Source organism: Ipomoea nil, unplaced genomic scaffold (assembly GCF_001879475.1).
Source record: "Ipomoea nil cultivar Tokyo-kokei standard unplaced genomic scaffold, Asagao_1.1 scaffold1074, whole genome shotgun sequence".
Lineage (NCBI taxonomy): Eukaryota > Viridiplantae > Streptophyta > Magnoliopsida > Solanales > Convolvulaceae > Ipomoea > Ipomoea nil.
The window spans coordinates 3317096-3341572 of NW_017617502.1; the positions used below are offsets into that span (position 1 = coordinate 3317096).

The window sequence follows — 24477 nt, forward strand, 5'->3', positions numbered from 1 at the left end:
TCAGTTTTCATGACATAAACTCCATAGTCCAAACCCAGAAGGCAACATAAAAAGTACTACCACACACCTAAACTATATAAATTTAATTCTCCCACCTTCATAAAAGGAAAAATTTCAGGAAAGCTATGATTGATAGAATTGTATCCTCTGGTAGTACATACCTCTAACAAAATAAGAAAGAAATACAACTTACTAACTACAAAACACAGCGCCATAAGATCATTCCCACGAAGAAAATAATAAACATACAGCAACAACCAGTACTTCTATAACATGACAAGAACAACCTAGGTTTAAGTCATACTAGGAGCATGCATCTCAATTAGAGGCAACGGGACTCAAGTACCAAAATTTTACAGAGATTTACACATTCAGATATGAACTATTATGATTGGAAACAGATGTCAAACTGATGCCATTCTCCCTACTCAATATCAGAAAGAATAAATTGATTTTCATTTCTTCCTAGTATATACAAAAAGAATTCCTATTCCCAACGTTAGAAGGTCCTATAATGATATCAGTAGCGACAAAACCTCTATATGAATCCCACCTAACATTTGAAGATCAGAAGCCAGCTTCAAGCTCAAAGGAAAGACAAATGATGAATAGAAACACTCAACTCAGCATCCTCTTTTTACTATGCAAAGCTGCAAACTTGTTAGACCTATTAGTAAGACTTGAAAAGGGCAAAAACATATACAACAGTAAAAGGCTGTGATATCCAATATGCCATTAGAACCATAAGATGGGATTATGTTTTGAATGGGAGCACTTGTTATGACACAATGTTCTTTTCAGTAGTTTGTACCTTGAACTAAATCTACTTCAACGGTTGAATTCACCGTCTTGGCGATCTTTAGTTAGCTCACAAACTATTCTGCACAGAAAAGGAAATGCAATACAAGTGAATGCAATGATAGGGAAGACTTCCCCTAGATTAGAATCACCAGGAAATATATGCTGCTTACTGAAGTAATAGACACATTTTGTACAACATAAAAACATTTTTTGAAGTTATAAAACTAAAAACAATTAGCGATGGAAGCTGGCATACATGAAAAGCTATAGAATAATGTCAGTAATATCAGCTTAAGCTTCAACTTTTCACCACCATTTCTAGCATTTAACAAAAATTGCCCAGATAATATCCTTGTCAAGCAGGTGTTGGAACTCTTTAACATAATATTTGTGAAGATTGAAATAATTGCAAGACACTTAGGGGATATTTAGTTCAAGGAATGTGAGTACATTACCTTGTATGTTTAGTTAAGACTGAGAGTGTAATATTATCTTGAAATTTCTACAAAAACGATATATGCAGTATAAATGACAAAACTGGTATATTTTAAAGTAATGTTACAATACCTAAGACAACGCAGATAATCACATTACCTTCACATAAACTCATTTTCTTATGCGGCAGTAAATCAGTAATGTTACAATACCAGAGGATATCACATAATTTGAACTAAATAAGTTATACAAGATTATCATGTACATGAAGTAAACGCCCCCTTAGGGTCATCTATAACTATGTCAATCTCTAAAAGTAGGCAGAGAAAGCAGGAAATCAGAGTTGTCACTCAAATGATACAATATATTTTAGCAGCTATATCTTATGATGGTCATATAAGAAGTTTTTGAGTGACCAAGCAAGCTGAAATAAAACAGTAGTAAACCAACTTCTAAACTTAGGGCCCTATAATTGTAGTTAATAATGCAAATATGCAATAAGATTCATGTAGATGAGAAAAGAGGGTTGTATCGGCATTCAGCTACAAAATGTAAAAAACAGAATACCTTGATTTCAGAGATCTTGTGTTTTATGACATAACCTGACAGTCCTGACAGCTAAGCACTCAGCTACTACACAAGCCCATCTTTCAGAAATTATCCTCAAATATGGCTATACAGTTTCTCTTTCCTGAGTTATGTCTCACATCTTTAAAACTCCTACGGAGAAATCATACCTTTCTTTACCATTTTCCAATTTTATTCTCATTCTTTATTTTACTTCACATTTGTTAAAGAAAGTGTAAGAAAATGGACAAGTTAAATGTGGAATTCTTTGCAACTAACTATTCGAAGCTCTCATAGCAGTGCGCCATGCTGAATTACTTGTTATTACAGGCTCTATGTAGAATAACCTCTGCAAAAACAGAGTCAAGAGAGGTTGTACATAACTGTATATGCTTCCTTCCCTAGACAGTACATTATAAAAGATTTGTGCATACCAGATCAGACCCGTATGGATCTCTCTGCAATTGATAACTAAATCTGTTTTATTGTAGCGTTTTAGGAAATAGAACCATGTCCTCCTTGTATAGATCTTTGTGCAATTGATATTAATTAAGTATTGTTACAGCATAGGAAATACTAAAATTAATGTACTCATCAGTGAAGACCTAAGGGTCCGTTTGGAAACCCCGAAAATAACTCTTTTTCCAAAAAATATTTTAATTTACAATCGTTTATTGTTCCTATTTTCTATTGCCACCACAAGGACAATGGTCTGGCATTTCACGTAGTGAAGTCCTAACAGTGAACCTTAGATGTAAGTCCTTTTTTATGACTTTGGACACGAACAAGTGAACAACACATTTGGTCCACAAAATGAATTTTGGAAAAATAGGATCTTATTCCATGGGAAATAGAAAATGCAAGGAATAGAAAATGAATTTTGTTCCATTGTTTGGTTTGTGAAAGTAATAGATTTAATGAATTATATTTAAATGTTAGGTTAGTTTAAGGAATAGAAACGGAATAAATAGTCAAAAAATATAAATACCCTCTATAATTAATGGATATACTCCCCTTGTCTCATTTTATCTGTCCTACTTACTATTTATTGGTCAAACCAGCTCGTTTTTCTTTGTTTATTTTCTTTAGTATTTTTTATTTATTTTTAAATTTAATTTTTTGTGTTTAATAGTACTTTTAACGTAGTTTCTAAATATATACATTTTGTATATTAATACTAAACTTAATATTATGAAAAAATGAATTAAAAATAACTTCAGTCTCTTTAACCGAACCAGACACAAAATGAGGAGGGAGTATTAATTAAGGAAAAATAGGCATTAACAAAATAAGTTTTATATATATATATATATATATATATATATATAGAATTAAGATCTTATGAGAACATGTCTTATCATAAAAAAATGTGGAATAACCTCATCATCCATTTAGGTTGAGCAACGGTTGGAAAATAAGGGGAAAAGGAAAATTGCAATTGCATTTTTGTAATTATTGCAATTGCATCCTGCGGATAACTAACAATGTACTCAAGATCTATAAAGAGTGCACTCAACTTTGTTGCACTGTAACATACGAGTATAACAAACTTGAATGAACTCGTTTTAAATCTTGAGTACATTATTAGTTATAAACGGGATGCACTCTCAAGTTTTTCCAGTATACGACCAAAGTTTGTAATAATTACGAAAATGAAACAACATTTTCCCCCTTATTTTCAACCATTGTCTGTTTGATCATACCAAATGGATGGTTGAGATTATTTTGTATTTTTTACGGAAAAATATATTCTCATTTGAATCTGCCCTATATATATATATATATATATATATATATATATATATATATATATATATATATATATATCGACACAATAATAATAATAATAATCATATTATTATTATAAAATACATTCCTAATATATAATAAAAGAGTTAAGGGAAAATTAGGCGTTGCAAAAATAAACTATTCCTAAGAACTTAAAAATAGCCCAATATGAAGACCCCTCAAAATAACTACTTCCTTTGCAAGGGGAATAGCTCAATTGCATGAATAAAAGGACTTAATAAACGGTGGAATAGGCTTATTCTCAAGAATGTTATTCCATTTCTGACCTATTCCATGAACCAAACATATTGTAAGCCAACTCGGTTACCAAATCATATATTTTGATCTCTAATACATGTTCTTTAGGACTAGCAAGACATCGTTGTTGTTGTTCTCAATAAGGTCTGTCTAGTGACTATGAAAAGCCTATACTGTATGTCAAATTCTCCTATGAGACCATCTCACGGATCCTCATCCGTGAGACGGGTGAGGTTTTTTATAAGTATTACATTTTCTCATAACTATTCAACCCTAAATATTACATTTTGATGCCTCACAAATAAGGATGTGTGAGACGGTCTCACAGGAGACACACTCATTGTGAATACATACATAAACATTTTCTTTATAAGGATGAATGAAGATCTGCGTGAAAGATGGCACATTAAGTGTCTTAAATGCAGATCTGCAACAAGAATATTCCATTAGGAAATTAGTAATTGCTTTCAAGTTAAACACACTTCTGAACTTATGCACAACCCACTTCCCAATGTTGCAGTGTAAACAGGTAGAGAAAATTCAATAAGACAATTATATCCCAATTAACAAACAGAATCTAGTCATGTTTTTTTATATTTGAGCAATTGAGCTCAAACACTCAAGTATTGCCATGTAATGTTCTAACCTAAAAAAATCACTAGTAGGAAAAAAAAAAAAAGTAACAACAAATGACTAACAGTTTGAATTCTTTTAGTATTTATGACTTATTTTATCACTTCCTCATTTGGCCACATGACCAGCCTAAATCATTGTTTCTACTTGGTTAAGTTTCAATAGACAACAAAAATTGATAACACAATGCAAATGCATACTTGCACATATCTACTACTATCATAGCAGAATCAGGTAAACATCACTAATTAAGGACATGTACTAATGATAACTATTGAGGTGCCTAATTCATTCAGATACAGCAGGAGAAGGTATTAATACCTTCATGGCATGCTTCCAAATAGCTTTGCTGGTTTACCTTATGATTCTTTAGGCAGTCTTTGATTTATCAGGTCCTACTCTATTCTTCCTATATTTACCCTTTCCACACAGCTTAATAGATGACTAACTGACTAAGAGAAGACTACATGCAATGTCTAACGGTCTAACCTAGCCCAATAATATCCATCTATAGATGTTGGTCCTTCATAGTTACAGGCTGGTTACTTACACTTACATCTTCAAGCTTTGTATTTTCACTCAAGAAAAGTTCAAATCACAATGGTTATTAACATAAGGGGAAAAAAAAAAAAAAAAAAAAAAAAGACATCCATGAACGAGAAGCCATGGTCCTACAGAATGCACATAAATCACAGGTAGAATACAAATGGAAACAAAAGGTCAGGCAGTAAGGGTTACCAAGAGTGGGTAGCATGCATTAAAACTTGTACCTCAGATAATTTCATAATAGTAAGTAAAGGATCCTTCCAAACTCTCAAGTTCAAAATCTGAGGACAAATTAAACAATAGAACCACATGCCACTTTATCCTGCTACCTTTATTGCACCCATTTCATCAATCTTTGAGCTCTTGTGCTGCAGCAAGTCAGTGCATAAAGAGGGCAGCCAAATTAGTAAAAAAAAAAAAAAACATAAAGTTTAACCAAAATGCCTTCTGCATAGGGGTGGGCGCCAGGACAGTTCGGGTGATATTTCAAATCTATAATCTAAAACACTTGTGGTGGTGTTTTTGAGACCCAATATCTAAACCAAACTATAATTTAGATATATATAATAACACTTTAATCCATTGATTTTAACCATTTATATTTACATTTAATATAATTTAAGGTTAAAATCATAATAATTAAAATGCTTTGATAAACATAATTTGGGTTTCAGGTTTGGGTGTGGATAAATTTCACACCTGAAAAGTAATTGGGTTCACCCATAATCCAAATTTTGGTTCAGATTTTGGGTCTTGATTTAGTTAATCCAAACAACGCCCACCCCTACTTACTGCACAATAAGTTCAAAATATAGTTTTAAGATGTACCAACTAAGAAGGGGGAAAAACTTTTGAAAAAAAAAAAAAACACTTCAGTGTTACCTTGCTTTTTTTGTGTTTCTGAACATCATTGAGGTCTTCGTCTCCTTCATGCTTCCTTTTCTATAGTCATTAAAGATACATATTCAGTAGATGCATCAATACAAAAGGTAAAGCAACAACTGCCAGGCTATGGAGATCAATTATCTAAATCTGGCCTCAGAGTTTTCAAAGGTGACCAACAAATGAGCTCAGCACCTATAATTCTATAAACCACTGCATCAAGAAAGTGATGCAAATAGAAAGGTAGACTCTTTAACTCAAATGAGAAATTTATTATTCACCATCTGTAGCATCTTCAGTATAAATCTAGACATATATGCACAAATTTATTTGCATGTGATCACAAACTTAGCATTGAAGTTAGATGAAAAAGCACTAGGCAACTCCCAAGAAAGTTGGTTTAATATGTTTACTTTCCATTAAGGACATACAATTAATACCAAAGATGAGCAATATGTGCAAAAACACTATCTTGTTTCAAATTTTCAATATATAATAAAAGAAACCTTCTTAATGAAAAATAGTATTACAAGGCCTGAAAAGGAAAATGGAAAGTTAGAATGACATAAGGAGCAACAAATTATCATTTTATTAAAACTATAAGATATGCAGTATTTTAAGAATTAAATATTATTATAGGAAACTAAATATCCTTGCAAAAATGGAGTTAATACCCATAATCCCCCGTCATGTGGAACTGCTACATTTACACTAAAAATACTTTGACAAAATTACATTGCAAGATGAAATAGAGTGACTGCAATATGGACCTTAACTTTTGAGCAAAGGCAAGACATCAATAAACCTAATGATAAATAAAATAAAAGATATTTTCCACATATACTTTTCTTTATATAATATAAAAATCCTCATGCGTTGATAATTAAAAAGAATCACTTTGGACACTATGGGATATATCCTCCAGAATTAAATCATGCAAACATGAGTACTATATGATGTTTGGACCAAGTGAAAAAAACAAGGGTTTCATGCTTGTAGCTATTTGAATTTTGGAAAAATAAGCATAGCGTTATCAAACCTTCTCATGATGTTTCTTTGAATGCTCAGCACCAGACTCATGATGCCCACTTTTGTCTTTCTTTTTATCTTTGTCCTTATCTTTACTCCGATCTTTGTGGCGATGCTTGTGCTTCTTATGCTCTTTATCTTTCTCCTTGTCCTTGTCCTTGTCCTTGTCCTTGTGTTTTTTATGCTTTTTATCCTTCTCTTTAGACTCACTCTTAGATTTTGCCGCTATAGTTGGAATGCCCTTCTCAGACTACAAAATACCACAAGAGAGACCTAATGATAAGTACATCTGTAAAACCACAATTAGTAGGTCCCAACTTCAGAATCTAATAGGAAAAGGAGGGCAAATTTGCTTTCCAGAAAAACTAATCTCACAAAAGTCTAAGCAGTTCATTACCGGGGGGAGATCAATTGGAGCTGTTTCCCTCAGTTGAAAGGCCTCTACCAGAACATCTAGATTAAATGGTTGAATCCGAGCATTTGTCTCTCTTGAAGAAGTATCCTCAATAAGTTGATCCAATTGCATTCCATCCCCTTTCCTAATTTCTGCATCTCCCACTACATCATGCAGATAATATGTATCTGATACTGACAATGGAAGTGAATTCTTGCAGAAGAATTCATGATGACGCTGCAACTTGAAATGACGTATAAGGTCCACAGAACCTGAAAGCTCACGTGGACCTGATATTTTAATGGAACCAAGTTAACATCACTTTGAAGGATCAAAGAAAGATAAGTTACAACAAAAACCCACGCACACAATACTGTACAGAAAAGGACCTATAAATTATTTATTATAAAACAGCTTTATCAATACACAGGTTATCTCTGACCCCTAAGAGCATTAATCTGGCAGCAATAGATGAATTGACAGAAAACTCAGTTCTTTATGAAAGCATTTCTATAACACTCGCTTTGAGGTCTAAATGATTTAAAACCACATTGCCACTCCTAGAGAAAAATGAATCATTCATAATGCAAGAACATTTTTGGAAAATTTTGACTAGCAATAAATTTAAAGCATACTCTTCAGTTACGAAATAAACCAAAAACAGAGAAAACTAAAAGGCGTATATGTACGTTCTTAGGATAAATATTTATTCCATATCAAGGAAGGGGTATTTGATTTTGAGTCAAAAGCAAGGGGACACACAGAGCAAGAGCTTGAACAAAGCCATTTGAACACCACAATCCATACCACATAAGATACAAAGATGTGCTAATTAATGTCTCAGTTATTTAGGAGAAAGGTAATCAATGTCTTACCTCTCCCAAATTTCTTGTTATCTGCATCCATCTATTTGCATCAAGTAAATGAAAAGACAATTCTTTCCTGAGATTAATAAAATAAAATAAAAAGTATGTATATATAGTCTAAAACTCTAATTCAGCAGTGAAATTCTCCTTGGGTTGGATTTACCAACACAATCATCTAAAAAGTAAAAATAATATCACATTCAAAGAATACAACATTAGAGTGGGATCATTACAGATCAAGAAAGAGCCTGTAGCCTAAGGGTTTTATTATGAGATTTCCTTTTCTCTTCTCCCAAAAAAATCCACCTTTGATGCAATGGGGCACTCTGCATGGATCAAAACTCAAAAAGTCAAATATGGCACTAACTAGAAGTTGCTATAACATGACACGATGCAATTATGCTAACAATCAATCCACACTCTGAATTCGTGAAATGAACATGAAAAAGTTCTTTACACAAAATAACTTTTATAGAGAGGGACAAAGTTGCACTCTAAACAAAAATTACTTTTAAAAAATTGTTTGAAAAAGCTAAAACAATTAAACAGACACAAACACTCGGTGGTGAAACCCCAAACCAAATGCAAAACCCAATAATTATAGTTGGGTATACCGGATACATAAATAAAAGTAATTAACCTTGACTTCATATCTAAAACTATACTAAAAAATTCCACCAATAAAATGTACCAAAGAAGCCATTTCACTAGCTTTCCTTTCATTCCAGGCGCCAGATAACGTTACTAGAACGAATTAAACTCCTATATTTAAACAATTACCACTTATTCCAACAGTTGTATGCCCGCGAAACGGCCTGATCTCCAAATTCAATACCATAGACACCTTCTGTGCCACAAGATTGAAAATTGAAATGCAGAGAACTTCAACTTACCAAAGTAAAACAAGTTTACCGGATTGGAACGAGAGATCCACACAGAAATTTCGGCTCCGTAAAACAAGGATTCTCCGGTCCTTTGGTTCAATTTAATTGAATATGCTCCTGAAGGAGCAAATCGGAGTGGGGAAGACAAAGCTGAAGGAGAGTTAGGGTTGTGGTGGTGAGTATCCTGACTGGCGCTCTCCGGTTGGGCAAAACCCTAATCCCCGCGCACCTGGGAGTTGAAAAAGAATTGGATGGATAGAGAAATAAGGACACACTGTCCTGTTATGGTAATGTTTCTTGATTGGGTATATCCAAAAATTCAGATATCGTCAAAGCCGCACTGTGTATATTCCACTCGTCCGCAGGTCCCTTAACTTTTCAAAATTATTTTTTAGATTTGGTAGAGAGAAATTGTATGGGAAATTTGTAAAATAACTTTTCAAAATTATTTTTTAGATTTTTTAATGTTTGGATATTCTAGAAATGAATTAGAAAAATATTCATGTTGATTAACGAAAGCAATCTAACTTGTTTGAAAATATCTTTTTTATTCACTCTGTTCTTTTTTAAAGTTAATTTTTAAATTATTATTATTATTACTATTGATTTATGACTTTTGGGTAGTCAACAGTTGGCTAAAATTACTGTAAAATTAATATGTATTTAAAAATATGGAGAAAATAAATATTGCATGTCCCTTTTTCATATACTAGTATGTCACATGTGGGATGCACAGTACGAATATTATCAATATTAAAAAATAAAAATTAGAAGAAAATATACAAATTAATATATACATAAATTTATATGTTGTAATACAAAATTACTCTGTATTAAAATACATTCCATAAATATTTTACAGAAGTTCTGAAACGAAATACTACAATTTAAGTATTAGAGTTACAAATTCTTAAAAATCTCCTTGTATACAATATTTGATGTTGAAGAATAATAATTTTTATTATCGTCTAAAATTATTACTCTAAAGGCCGTTAGGATTGTAACTCTAGATAGAGCCACATAAAGTTGTCCATGTACAAATATATGTTTCTTTTAAAAATAACCTAACATTAGACAAATTTTGCCCTTAACTCTTATTTATTGTCATTGCATAAGATAACATTAGTAAAAATTGTCTCTTTTCAAACCTAAACGGCAATCGAGGATTTGACGGCGTCATTGACAATCTAGGAACCAACACCCATGTACCCACACTCATTCCGGATAATATATTAGCTTTAACAACATGATTTGTCAATCTAGTAATAACCAATCTCGATTCATTACACAACCCAAGAGAGTGATCAATGTTTCGCAAAAGCATCGGTGGAGATCTAACTTGTAGAGCAAGAGAATGGTAAGGAATGCCCAAGCATTGCAATTCGTTTAGGAACTCCAGGTTGTGCAACTCAGCAAATGTATCTGTACACATATTAAACCGCCAAACAACGCTAGAGCTTAAATACATTCTACCATCCACAAGATTCAAACTATTTATATACTCATTGATTTCATTACTACATCTAGTTTTGGTGCCAATATACCTCGACCATTCAGATACTCCATATCACAAACACCCACATAAAACATAGGGTATGTGCTCTTAATTATTGTTTCAATTGGATCACCTTGAGGCTTTAACAAATTATCTTTTGAAATTTCTATCTCTGCATGCCCATCATTTTCTGCACTAAGCTGACCATCACCTGTAGTAGCTATTCACTTTGCAAAACTATCAATTGTTTGTAGTCTTAGGTTCTTAGTCAATCTTAGAACCTTACAACTACTCCACGGATAAGAAGAGTTGAAGCTTTCCCAACAACATCTTGTCTTGTTTCCTTTGGAATCACATTTAATATTTGTCAGAAATCATCACTAATATATATTGTATTCCTTCTAAAAGTCATACTTGAACTCAAGAGATTTGTAAACCTTAACAAATCTCTTATTGTTCGATCTAATACTTCAAAGTAGTGTTTATGCGTCGTAGGTGCATCATCCCAAATGATTAGTTTGCAGTTTATAATTAATTCAACAAGATCACTACCATGCGATATGTTACATATTGAATCCACATTAATCTCAATGGATATGACAAATTGAGAATGTGGAGTTCTATCACCAGGCATAAGAAAAGAAGCAATACCACTTGAGGCAACATTTAACACAATATATCACTCAAAACGTATAGAAGCAGACAACGTCCTCCAAACAAATTTTTTCCTGTACCTCTATAACCATACACAAAATATAATCCACCTTCATCAGACTCAACATCACCAAGTATAGTGTCGTACACATGTTTTTGTTCATTAGTTAATTGGCTAACCAAGCAATCATGCCCTCTTAAGATCATCACAATCATACGACAATTCCGCATATAATAATCGATTCTTACTCACTAACTTGGCACTTGAATCTGGAATAGGCATTGAGGGGAAATTTACCAAGTTATTGTTCCACATTTTGAGCAATTTTTCCATTCTATTAATGCATAAAAATTTTTCTTTTCACTCATCATATAGGGTAGGGGACTATTTATACATATTTTGGGCTAGCAGTCCTACAAAGAATAAAAATTTTAAACTGCCTCAAATTGGGAGTCATTGTTGTATTTCGGGAATAGGGAAACCCTATCCTTTTTATATTATGAGTAGCGGGCATAATCCTAATATAATGCAAAATGAGCCTAGTTAAATTGATTTGTTTCGCAGTGGATATTATTCGCTAGGCTCTTTCGTTCTTAATTATCCTTCTGGGCCAATCTCTGCGACTCAAATCTCATAGTTGACTGGTCAACCCAGTTGTCCTCGGGTGGTCCAACTAGTCAACCTGGTACACCTTAGGGAGTTGGTGGTGGCCGGAGAAGGAGCGGCGGCGGCACTGACCGTCCTCTCGGAGGAATTCGTCGACATCGGAAGGGAAGGGAGAATTTTTAGGAGAGAGAAGGTTTGGCTAACTGATACCAGATGAGCGTAACATGTTCAAAATCGATAGATTGAAATTCAATTACAAACAGTAGAGTCCTATAGGGAGAACTAACATAATAGTCTCCTATAGAATAGGCTAGGCTAAGTCAATTAAACTATCACCACTAGTCGATTAAACATATACTATAATATTATTATAACACACCATCCATCATCTAGTCCCTCATTTTCTTTAGATTTCGCGGAGACAATGTCTCAGGAAAGTATCTTAGAGATTGCCCCTCCTAATGTCCGATCACTCACTATTTCTGTTGACTTAGTGCCTTGGGAATTTTTGTTGGGTTATTCTTTCTTATTGTAGGGATTGTGTTGTGATGTTGTGACGTTTTCGACCGATGGGCTTCTCGACCAACTCCTTTGCCAGTTACACCATTTTGATCATGATGTTGCACTAATTTCGAGGTAGAATAGTCATGTTAATCGCTTCCGTTCTGCCGTCCACTATGGGGCTGACACATGTCGCCTCTCATTACAAATTTTAAAATTAGAGGAGGGGGAAGAAGAAGAAAAAGCAGCAACAACCATCGGTTGTCCCACTAGTGGCTGTTTCATCTATTTTTTTTTTTTTACTTTTTTATTTTTAAATTTTTAATAAATAATAAAAAGTTTTCAATTACAAGTTAAAAATATTATTTTGACTGCTCTGGTCATATTATTAAAATTACAAATAAAAAATCTTATTTCGACTACTCTAGTTATATTATTAAAATTGCAAGTTACAAATTTTATTTTGACTACTATGGTCATTCTTCCAAAGTTTCACCTCTATGACCAGTTGAGCTACCGATGCGGACATTGACTACTATGGTCATATTATTACAATTACAAGTTACAAATTTTAGTTCGACTGTTGTGATCGTATTAGTACAATTACAAGTTACAAATCTTATTTCGACTCCTCTAGTCATATTATTACAATTACAAGTTACAAATCTTATTTCAACTCCTTTGATGATATTATTACAATTACATGTTACCAATATTATTTCAACTCCTCTGGTCATATTATGTATTTTTTAAAAATCCTTTAATATCATCTAGGGAAATGACATTTTTTCCCTCCTGAGTTATATACTTATAGCACTTTTCCCCCCTCAATTATTCAAGTGGCTGTTTTTCCCCCTAAAATGTTAAATGGACATATTTACCCTTAAAATAAATATTTTATTTATTTTTCTTCTCCAACAAATTATGACCATAATTTGGTTCAAACCAAATAAACACTATAGCAACCAAACCGAAATATTCCAATTACAATTTAGAATCGAAACTCGATATTTAGAGTTTATTAAAATCCCGGAACGGACGGTTCATGTTCCGAACTGAAAAAATAAAATACATTTATTGTTGAATTTAGATTATTTTTAAAATAAAAATAAAATTTTAAAATAAAAACGGTTCAAAATCGCGAATCGGGTCCGGAACCGCTGGTTCACGGTTCAGGATCCAATTTCTTTGATTCATAATTTTAATAAATTGAAATCCAAATATTGGGTGCTAGATCTGAATCATAACCGGAAACTTTTAATTCGATTGCTATAGTGTCCGATTCAGTTCGAACCGAATCGTGGTCATCCCTACGTATACGCAATAATTTGTTGGAGAAGTAAAATAAATAAAATGTTTATTTTAAGGGTATAAATGTCAATTTAATATATTAGGGGGAAAACCACCACTTTTAGAATAATTGAAGGGGCTAATGTGCTTACCTAAATAATTGAGGGGGGAAAAGTGCTATAAGTATATAACTCAGGGGAAAAAAGTGTCATTTCCCTATCATCTATCTTTCTTTTTTTTTTTTTTTTTTTTGTGTATTTATATATTTTGATAAAGGATACTTATATGTAAGTTTAATATTATATATTAAACATAAATTATATCATTTAAAAAATTTTAATAAGTCAACTAAAATAAGACTAATATTGAATATATATTAATTAAAAATTAAAGTACCTAAACCATATTTTTAACAAAATTAAATTATACTACAATATTATGTTTTTTTTTTTGTTAATTCCGATCCTTTTATATCCTTTAATTTTTTATGTATTTATATTTTTTATTAAATACTTATACATAAAATTTTATATTATTAAATATAAATTATATCATTAGAAATATTTTATTACGACAGTTAAAACAAGTGTAATATTGAACATATTTTAATTAAAAATTAAATTACCTAAACCCTAATTTTAACAAAATTAAATTATAATAAAATATTATGTTTCTCTTTGTCAATTCTTTTTATATCCTTTATTTTATTTTTATGTATTTATATATTTTGTTAAATACTTATAAATAAATTGTGATAAGGCCAGAGCTTTCTGGTTGTTAACCCAGGGATTGAATATTAATTTTAATGGTGGTGCAAGTATTGTAGAATGGGTGCATGAACATGGGATTAATATGACGAATGAGGAATTCTGTGTATTTGCAATGGTATGTTGGGGCATTTGGAGAGGAAGAAATGAAGCTTGCTGGAATGGCGTCACATTTTGCAGCCGGTATACGGTTAATGCGACTTTATTCTTTCTTAGTAGTTGGATCATTCGTGATAGCTCGGGTTCGTTTGAAGCGGGAAAGTCAATCTCGTGGGTTCGTTTGAAGCGGGAAAATCAATCTCGTGGGTGGGATGTTTCCGGTAAAGGTGGCGGAAGTAGTAAACATTCGAGAAGCTATGAGCGGGCTCAAGGAGATGAATTATGATCATGTGGATTTGGGAATTGATGCTCAATTAATTTTTTTCAAGAGTTAATTCCTTTTTTTGTTGAAAGGAGCCAGGGTGGCATTTTATTCAAAGTAATGCGAGATTGAAGCTGGTGGGATGGCATCCCAGTACATAGCTGTAGTTTGACTAATAACTGAAGTAGCTAAAGCATGTGCTATATAGTTCTCTAATCTAGGGACAAAAACAACTAAACAAGAATGTAAAGAATTAATTAAATTCCTGCAACCATCTATTGCGTAGCCAACATATGATCGATCGGTACGAGCTGAAGTAGTTAGATATTGTTTGACCGTTAAACAGTCCGTGAGTAGTTCCAAACTTTCCTCACCACGATTCTTAAGCCAAGGCAGAGCTTCCTTGCATGCAAACGCTTCCGCCATAAGAGACGAGAAACAACTTGGAAGTGAAGAAACATAGGCAGAGATATATTGTCCGTTTCCATCCAAAAGAACTGCACCTACCGAGGCCGTATTTGTGGCGTGGTGATAACTCGCATCCACATAGCACCTGCGAGTGAGCTGCCCCGGCGGATGAGGCGGTACATGGGGTACGGCGGATGTGGCTGTGACTGCATTGGCGTGAAACGATGCGGCATGGCATTCGGTTACATGGTGCACAGCGCGCCATGCTTGCATCGTGATGGTGGCCGTCCTTAGTGTTTTTTTCGGCATTGGTATGTAGGCGTCCCAAACCGCGTTGTTCCTTGCTCTCCAAATATGATATAAGATTGCAGCTGCATACACCAGACCATCAGTGTCTAAATTATCCAAAATCATATTAAACCAGTCATTAAAAATATTCGTCTGAACAACAGGGATTGGGAGGTTAGCTTGCCCCCATACTGCCTTGGCATAGTCACACGTGACCAGCGCATGCATGGTATCTTCATATATCATTCCGCACATAGCACAATTAGGCTCAATATCAACTCTCTTGTTGCGCAGATTCATAGTAGTGGGGAGAATGTCACTCAAGGCTCTCCATAGAAAGGTTTTCCATTTTGGGGGGATTTTGAGTTTCCATAGCACTTGCCACTTATTAAAGGGGTAATCGTATTATCATATCTGCCAACAATACACTTATATCCACTTTTCACATAATATAATCATCTTGAATCATCATGCCAATACCACGTGTCTTCATACTCCGGTGATACTGGAATTTTCATTATTCCGGATACATCTTCTGGTACAAAAATATCTGTTAAAATGGAAGTATCCCATGTCCCAGTATCCTGATCAATTAAACCAAACACTCGTGCATTAGCCAGTTGTGGTGGCATTTCTGTTTGGATCATTGGATCCTGCTCATCCTGCAGCCAGGGATGATCCCGTATTCTTGTATCCTGGCCATTCCCTATCCTCCGCCGCACACCAATACAAACCATGCTTTTTGCTGCCATAATACTTCGCCAACAAAAGCTTGGATTATTCCCAAGATATGCCTCTGAGAAAGTATCTTTCGGATAATACCTGGCCTTATAAACACGTGCCACTAGGGATTCTGGCTTTGTCAGTAAACGCCATGCCTGCTTCCCCAACATTGCTAAATTAAATGCTCTGAGTTCTTTAAAACCCAAACCCCATATTTTTTAGGGATACATAATTTATCCCATGCCTTCCAATGTATCCCCTGATTAGTGCCTGAGTTCCACCAATACCTATTCATGGTTCGCTCAATAGAAGAAACAACATTCATAGGGAGTAAAAAAACACTCATTGAGAAGGTAGGCATAGATTGAGCCACACTTTTCAACAATATTTCCTTACCAGCCTGAGAGAGTAGCTTCTTATTCCATGAACCAATTCTCTGTTTAATCTTTTCCTCAATATACGAGAAAGCTGCCTTTCGATTTCTACCAATAAAAGACGGGAGTCCAAGATATTTACCAAAATTCGGGGCCTGCAACACCCCTAGCGCCTGCGCCACCATGTCCCTATTCTCCTCAGTAGTATTTTTGCTATAGCAACTACTAGATTTATGATAGTTTACTGCTTGTCCTGACAACTTCTCATATGCAGTTAGACATTCTTTTATCACCCCTGCTTCCTGCAAATTGGCCTTAAAAAATAACAAACTGTCATCCGCGAAAAATAGATGGGATATTGGGGGAGCTCCCCGAGCCACTCTACATCCATGGATTTTATTATTCAATTGTGCTTGTTGCAACATCATAGAGAGTCCCTCTGCACAGATAATAAATAGATACGGAGACAATGGGTCTCCCTGTCTCAAACCACGAGTAGGTGTAACTGAATCAGTACGAGAGCTATTTATCAAAAACCTGTACGATACAGTAGACACACATAACATAATTAAATCCACCCATTTTTTATCAAAACCCATGGCTATGAGCATCCCATGTAAGAAAGACCACTCCATACGGTCACATGCCTTTGCCATATCCAATTTTAGGGCAGCCCATCCAATAGCACCACACTGTTTCCTGTGCAAATAATGGCCAACCTCCGATGCTATCAATATATTATCAGTTATAAGTCTATCGGGTATAAACGCACTCTGGGACTCCGATATAATCTCATCCATCAAGGGTTTCATTCTATTAGTCATAACCTTCGCCATTACCCTATATATCACATTGCTTAACGCAATTGGCCTGAGATCAGATACTCTTTCCGGGGTTTGTTTCTTCGGGATCAATACCACATCTGTTTCATTTAGAGTAACTGGGAAGCTGCAATTATCCAAACAATTGACCATAAAAGATGAAATATCCCCCCTACCACATCCCAAAAATGTTGATAGAAGCCAGGATTCATTCCATCCGGGCCTGGTGCCTTATCAGGATACATAGAAAAAAGAGCAGCTTTCACCTCATCCATAGTGAAAGGCCGAATTAAGGACTCATTTTGTGCTGGAGTGACACGCGGTGTAATGCTGTTAAAGAAATTTTCCCCATTCTCCGGGTTTTCCGAGGCAAAAATATTTTGGAAGTACTGCAAAATAATCCCCCTCATGGGCTCACCTTCCACCCAATCCCCATTATCATTCATAAGCTTATCAACATTATTTTTCTTTATACGATGAGAGGCATACCTGTGAAAGAACTTGGTATTGGCATCGGCACCCTTGAGCCAGTGTTGCTTAGCTCGTTGTCTCCAGAAGGCATCCTCCTGTGTCTCCGTTCGGCATAAACGTTCCTCCAAAGATCGGAATTCAGCTAACGAGGCGGGATCCGTTTTTCCTCTCAGACGCAGCTGCTCTTTTCGCAAACTCATAATTTGTTCCCCGAACATATGAAACATGTCACCCCCCCCCCCCCCACCGAGATAGCCGAGACCCACAGAACTCAATGCAATCCTGCAGTCCACGGTCCTTTCCTTATTCCCATGCTTTTTCCATAACACTCCGGCATCCCTCATCATACAACCATGCATTCTCAAAACGGAAGCCCCTCTTACTAGCCCCACCCCTCCCTACAGAGTCATGGATGCTTAGAAAGAGAGTCGAATGATCAGACTTGCGAGTTAATAGATTAGATACTCTCGCTCCTGCAACAATCTCGCGCCACTCATCCGAGGCCAAAACTTTATCCAAACATTCCTCTATCCAGTCAGCCGTTCCTTTTCCCCTTTCCCATGTAAACGGATACCCCTGCATAGCCATTTGGGATAGGCCACACTCCTTAATAGTTTCCCCAAAACCGCGTAGGAGACTATCAGGGTGTGGATTTCCTCCTCTTTTCTCGTGCTGAAAAAGAAGATCATCAAAATCCCCAACTACCACCCAAGGCAGGTTAGACTTGGTAGCCAAAGACCGTAACATTCCCCATGATTCCTCACGTCTGGGCCGCTGTGCCAACCCATAAAAACCAGTCACTCGCCATTTAGGGAAACCTTGCATACTGACCTCAATATCCACATGATTATCCGAATAGCTGAGTAGACTAGCTGTATTATTTCTCCGCCACAACAAAGCTATACCACCCTTCACACCATCACTATCCACACAGAAAAGACCATCAAAACCTAATTTGACACGTAAACGTTCAGCATGTGACCGATCGACCATAGTTTCCATCAAAAAAATAAAGTCAGGTTTCTTACGGGACGCAAAGTCCAGAACTTCACGAACTGTCCGTGGATTACCCAAGCCACGGCAGTTCCAGCTAAAAGTACTCATTGGGTCGGGCGGGTCTGGGAACCAGAACCCGCCTGCTGCAAGTTTTTTGACTGCTCTGCCATGACAACATCCTCCCCCACAATCTCCCGCCCACCATCGTCTCTCATCTCACGGCGCCGCTTAGATACCGCCACCAGCTCCGCCTCCCTGGCGTTACCGGCCCGACTACCTTCCGCCGGCGCACAATTACCACCCGAAGCCACATCCGCCATCTGCCTCGCCACCATCTGCCGGCCGGTCGGCAATAACCAGCTCCCTCCGACCTGTCGAAGACCACGAGACCCCCCCGCCTTTAGTTCCGGTCCATACAAATATTCCTCTACCGGTAGTGCCGAATCCCTCGCCCCGCGACAGAATTTGTATGAATGTCCCAAAAGACCACAAAAATAGCAATATGTGTGCAGGCGTTCATACTTGAAATTCACCCAGCAGCTTGTCTTATCTCGTTTTATAAAATTCATACGCCTCCTCAAGGGTTTGCCAACAGCCAACGAAACCCTAATTCGATGAAAAATCTTCCACGGTGCATTATCGAAGCGATCATCCACCTTGACAAACTTTCCCAAGAAATTCCCAATCTGTTCTAATATCACAGCAGACGCATACCCCTTTGGCAACCCATGTAGTTGTATCTATAGATCCACCGAATAAAGCTCAACATCACACGGCGACATTCCATCCGGAACCTGCTTGCATACTAAAGTGCTATTATCAAAAGACCATGGGCCATCATTCAGAACACGCTGCATATCCGTCACATGATGAAAGATAAATAAGAATCGGCCAGGCTCTACCTCCGTAGCTTCAACACCACGGTTGCCATACAGATGCCATAACCTGGCTCATAAATTCCAGTTTAACTAGTTTCCGTGTTAGGAACCGTCCAACCACCGCCCATTCCTCCTCCACGCGCGGTATCGGTACCACCACTGCCGTCGCCTACGTCCACCGTCGGCATAAAAGTCGCCGCCTCCTCCTCCAAAACTAGGTCAGCCCATCTCGCTGTCAAACCTGCTACGCCGCTTCCATTCTGGTTCGCTGCCATCTTCGCACGATCTTGCGTCGGAAAAGTGAATTGATTAACCGAAGAGTTGCTCCGTACGTAAAGGTCGAGAAATCGACGTGAAACCCTAGAGATGACTAGGTAGGAATTCTCACAAGGATAAGTATGAAGTTATTGCGGGAGACTTATTAGGGGTTGAACATTTTTAGTCCACTATAAAAAATTTTGCCACATTTTGGCCACTCTTATTGTGAGAGTGCCACTTTTGGTCCTCCGTCTAAATTTCCGTTAGCTTACTGTCAAAAATAAAGGGCATTCTTGTCATTTCTTGTATTTTTCTTCTCAACTTTATGTCCTTTTTTTTCCTGTAAGAAGAGTTTCCTTCCAGATACATGTGAGAATGCCACTACCTTTTCCTGCGGTCGCAACGCCCCTTCTTCCTCTCTTTCCACCACCCCACTCGTCGCCTTCTTCTCCAATTCTAATTATCCGCCGCCGGCTCCGATCATGTTTCTTGCAGCCGTCGGTGGCAGACACCCCTTCATTCCCACCATGAAGCCCCCCTAAATCTGAAACAGGGATGTCAGGTAAAAAGTCGATATGCTTAATTAAGCTAAGCTGCATTCTTTTCATTCAACTAAACTGACTTTTTGCGTTAATCAGACATGAACGGAGACTGTAGCAACACCGATAATAGGATAGAGGGAGGGAGGAAGTATGTTTTTATTGTCTGGTTTAAGACTTGAGAGCTTGGCACAACTCAGCATGTAACTATTTTATGTTTTATTCTGCTGCTTGCAGAAGTTGAATTGATGAAAAATCGGTTTGCAAAGCTGTTGTTAGGGGAAGATATGTCTGGTGGAGGAAAAGGAGTGTGCACTGCTCTTGCTACTATTTCTAATGCAATTACAAATCTTGCTGGTACATTTGATTTACTTAATTAGCAGTTGGTTTCAATTCTGCATCTCATGTTTGAGTTTAGGATGAAATGCGTTGTATTATTGTTAAATAAGCTACGATTCTGGATGCAATTCTTATAAACATCTTGGATGGCTTTCACAACTCTGAATTTCATTATGTTGACCGAGGAATAGTTGTTGCAGGTGGAGAACAGATTGAAACACGCCCTCGTTCTCTGTCCTCTCATAGGCCTTCGATTAGGCTTGAAGAGAAATGGTGGTTACCATTTCCAAAGGTCCCTCCAAATGGTTTGTCTGAAGAATCAAGGAACCAATTGCTTCAATGTAGGGAGTGCACCATTACATTGTCGAAGTTTTCGGCGTCTGCTTTCGCTGGAAACATTGATCTCTGCGGCGGCCCATTGCCGCCGTGCAACCAAAATTCCTCTTCTCCTCCCCCTTCCGTTGAGCCCGAAACAGTTCTCCCCACAAGAAATCCAAAAAATTCTTCATCATCGTGGTTAATTACATGTATCTATGAAGGAAACTCAATGTGGAGAAAGAGAAGACAAAGTTGAGAAGAAAAATACATGAAATGACAAGAATGTCCTTCATTTTGACAGTAAACTTACAGAAAATTAGACGGAGGATCAAAATTGGCACTCACACAATAAGAGTGGCCAAAATGTGGCAAAATTTTTTATAGTGGACTAAAAGTGTCCAACCCCTAATAAGTCTAGGACCAAAAAAGGAATTAACTCTTTTTTTCAATTTAGCTTTACATATTGACGTTTTTCTTTCTTAATTTGGTATTATTATTTCTGACATTAAAGAAGCTCCAATGCAATTTAGCGATGTGCTTCAATTTTACTAGAAGGTTTGCGAATTGGGCTATCCATGCATTTGCTAAGAAGGCTGTTTCTTTGTCTAATCCGAGGAAGTGGTATGTCGCCCCTCCTTTCGTTCTTGATGTTCTTGCTTGGATTCAATGAATTAAGTTAACTATGTTTTATATTATTAAACATAAATTATATCATTTGAAAGATTTTATATATTAAGACGATTAAAACAAGACTAATATTGAATATATATTAATTAAAAATTAAATTACATATACCATAATTTTTAAAAATTAAATTGTACTAAAATAATTTCTATTTTTTTTTATCACAGATTATATTGTATATTAAACTAATTAAATTCAAGCTAATAACTTTTTAAATTTTTAAAATCAAAATTATTTTAGTGTAGAATAACATTTGGTGTAAAATTTAGTTTAATAGGGTAGGGATGAATAAAATTCGGTGTAAGAATATTTGTTCTGATGTGAAATTTGGTGTAGGTTTTTGTGTCTTGGATTTGAGATACAAGGATAATGTGCATTTCAAATTTTGGATTATAATTACATGTATGTATGTATGGGAAATACTCCGTAACAAATTTTATGGGAACTTGTGCACAACTGCAGGGAATAACAAATTATAACAAATCATAGTTAACCACAATTAGTGTTGTTTCTAATTTTGAAATCATCATCGTGCCTCTACAGCCCCGTAGGCGCTCCATATCAAACCCAACTTCTAATTTTATTGTTGTGAAGGTTTCTTATCTCCGAAGATTTCAAACCAACTTCTAATTTTTTCTGACATGGCAATGTTTTTACAACGTGGACAGACTTAACGGGAAAAATAAAAAGTACTTTGACCCATCTTTTCTTATCATGTTTGAAGATTTACACGACTTTTAGAAATTTATTCAAATGTTTGGTTCGTTAAGAACTTGAAAAAAAATATGTGGTCAAATGACAAAATACCCTTACTCGAAACAACAAATAAAACATATATATATATATATATATATATATATATATATATATATATATATATATATGTATATATATATATATATATATATATATATATATATATATAGAGTTGCACTCGGGTGCGAACGGCTCGCCCAGGCGCGAAATAGGAATGGATTCTGTTCGTCCACGTGTCCAGATCTAATGGATGAGAAACACTGATTTTTTTAAAAAACGCGGTGGCATTTTCGTAAATAATTGAACATCGAAGTGCAAGTAAAATGTATTACAAGTGCATGTAAAATGTATTATAGGTGCAAGTAAAAGTTTACACTGAGCATCAATACTTAGTTGCACTTATAGTTCTAAGTAGTTGCACCTATAGTTCTAAGCAGTTGCACACATAGGTATAAGTAGTTGCATCTAGGTGTATGAATGTTTGCGAGTGGTTTTTAGGAGTATTACTACCCGCTGAATTCAGATCAATGAATGTTAACAAGACAATTACATGCACTTATAGGTGAAAGTAGGTGCACATATAGTTATAAGTAGTTGCACCTATAGTTATAAATAGTTGCACATATAGTTATAAGCACACCCAGGTGCATGAATGGTTGCGGAAAGTGAATGCTAACAAGGCAAAATTACATGCACTTATAGGTGAAAATAGGTGCACTTATAAGAGATTTTACTTGCACTTCGATGTTCAATTATTTACGAAAATGCCACCGCGTTTTTTTTTAAGTTATTAGATCTGGACACGTGTCACGCGCTGATTTGTTCGCATTTCCTTCCTGGGCACTTATTCGCACCTGAGTGCGTCCCTATATATATATATATATATATATATATATATATATATATATATATATATATATATGAGCTCAATATATACTATAACAGAGTAGTCACCCTGGACATAGCCTTCAAAATTTGTCTTCAAACAATTTCTCCTTCATCACTCTGATCCCTTCATCCTCATCACATTCTTCCTCTGAGATGTTTACTCTTTTAGGCTGGAAATAGTAAATTAAGTAAAAAAATTGGTGAACAAACATCAAGTAGATAGGCAAGGAAATATATAGAGAAAAATGAGATGATTGTGAGAGAAAACGGATGACTATTCCTTGCAAATATACAAGTTGAATGAAATATGAAATGTTCAAAGATATATTAGATGGATAGAAAGAGACCTAATATTTTCGGAACGAACAAGGATGGTGTTTCCATAGTTGTTGAGTTGCTCATCTTGAATCCACTTTGCGGAAGTCAAAAGTGAATACTGACAGTAGCTTAACTGAATCGATGCTAGTGTGGTGATATCCACAAAACCACTAGGAATCTCTTGTAAATACTTACATTTACGTAACTCCAAACATTCGAGTACAGGGAAATGGTCACCACTAGCATTCCAATATTTGAGATCACTACTTTCAATCACCAACCTCTTCAATTGACGGAATCCTCCCTCAGTTGGCTCCCACTTTGAGTTTTTGCAAGCATGTATCAAAATTAGAACCTCTAGATTTGGTAGCATACCAATAGGCTTCATAGCACTCCATAGGAGATATGGAGTCCAAAAGAATTTGAGCTTCTTAAGATTTGGTAGAAAACTAGTTGCCCATGGGATGCCATTACATGGAATACTTCTGAGATAATTCCAATTTCTGATGCTTAATGTCTCAAGCTGCCCCAAGTGCCCCAAATTATAAAAGCAATCTGGACTACTAGTATATCCACCTTCAATCCCTAATTTTTTTAAATTCGGAATTCTTGCGAGCAAATCTTTTGTACAAATCCCATAACTCAACCAAGATATATTCT

The 24477-nt window shown here is 35.7% G+C and overlaps 1 protein-coding gene across 13 annotated transcripts; it reads right to left on the reverse strand.

Annotated features, from left to right (window-relative positions):
- Nucleotides 1-244: 244 nt before the first annotated feature.
- Nucleotides 245-9402, reverse strand: LOC109182842 (mediator of RNA polymerase II transcription subunit 19a-like). Of its 13 annotated transcripts, none has more exons than XR_002054447.1 (10): nt 9093-9400; nt 8433-8525; nt 8209-8275; nt 7337-7623; nt 6950-7189; nt 5911-5970; nt 5358-5396; nt 1257-1303; nt 812-875; nt 245-667 (listed from the first exon to the last, which is right to left on the reverse strand). XR_002054447.1 is itself a non-coding variant. In XM_019333058.1 (10 exons), the coding sequence occupies exons 3-9, from the start codon at nt 8237-8239 to the stop codon at nt 829-831; spliced, it is 756 nt and encodes a 251-aa protein (XP_019188603.1). In that variant the 5' UTR covers nt 8240-8275; nt 8433-8525; nt 9093-9402; the 3' UTR covers nt 245-667; nt 812-828. The 13 variants fall into 13 exon arrangements, 7 of the variants coding, with proteins under 7 accessions (XP_019188603.1, XP_019188602.1, XP_019188607.1 ...); XM_019333058.1 differs by having other exon boundaries at nt 812-880; nt 9093-9402; XR_002054451.1 differs by lacking the exon at nt 1257-1303 and having other exon boundaries at nt 9093-9397.
- Between the last annotated feature and the right edge of the window lie 15075 nt (nt 9403-24477).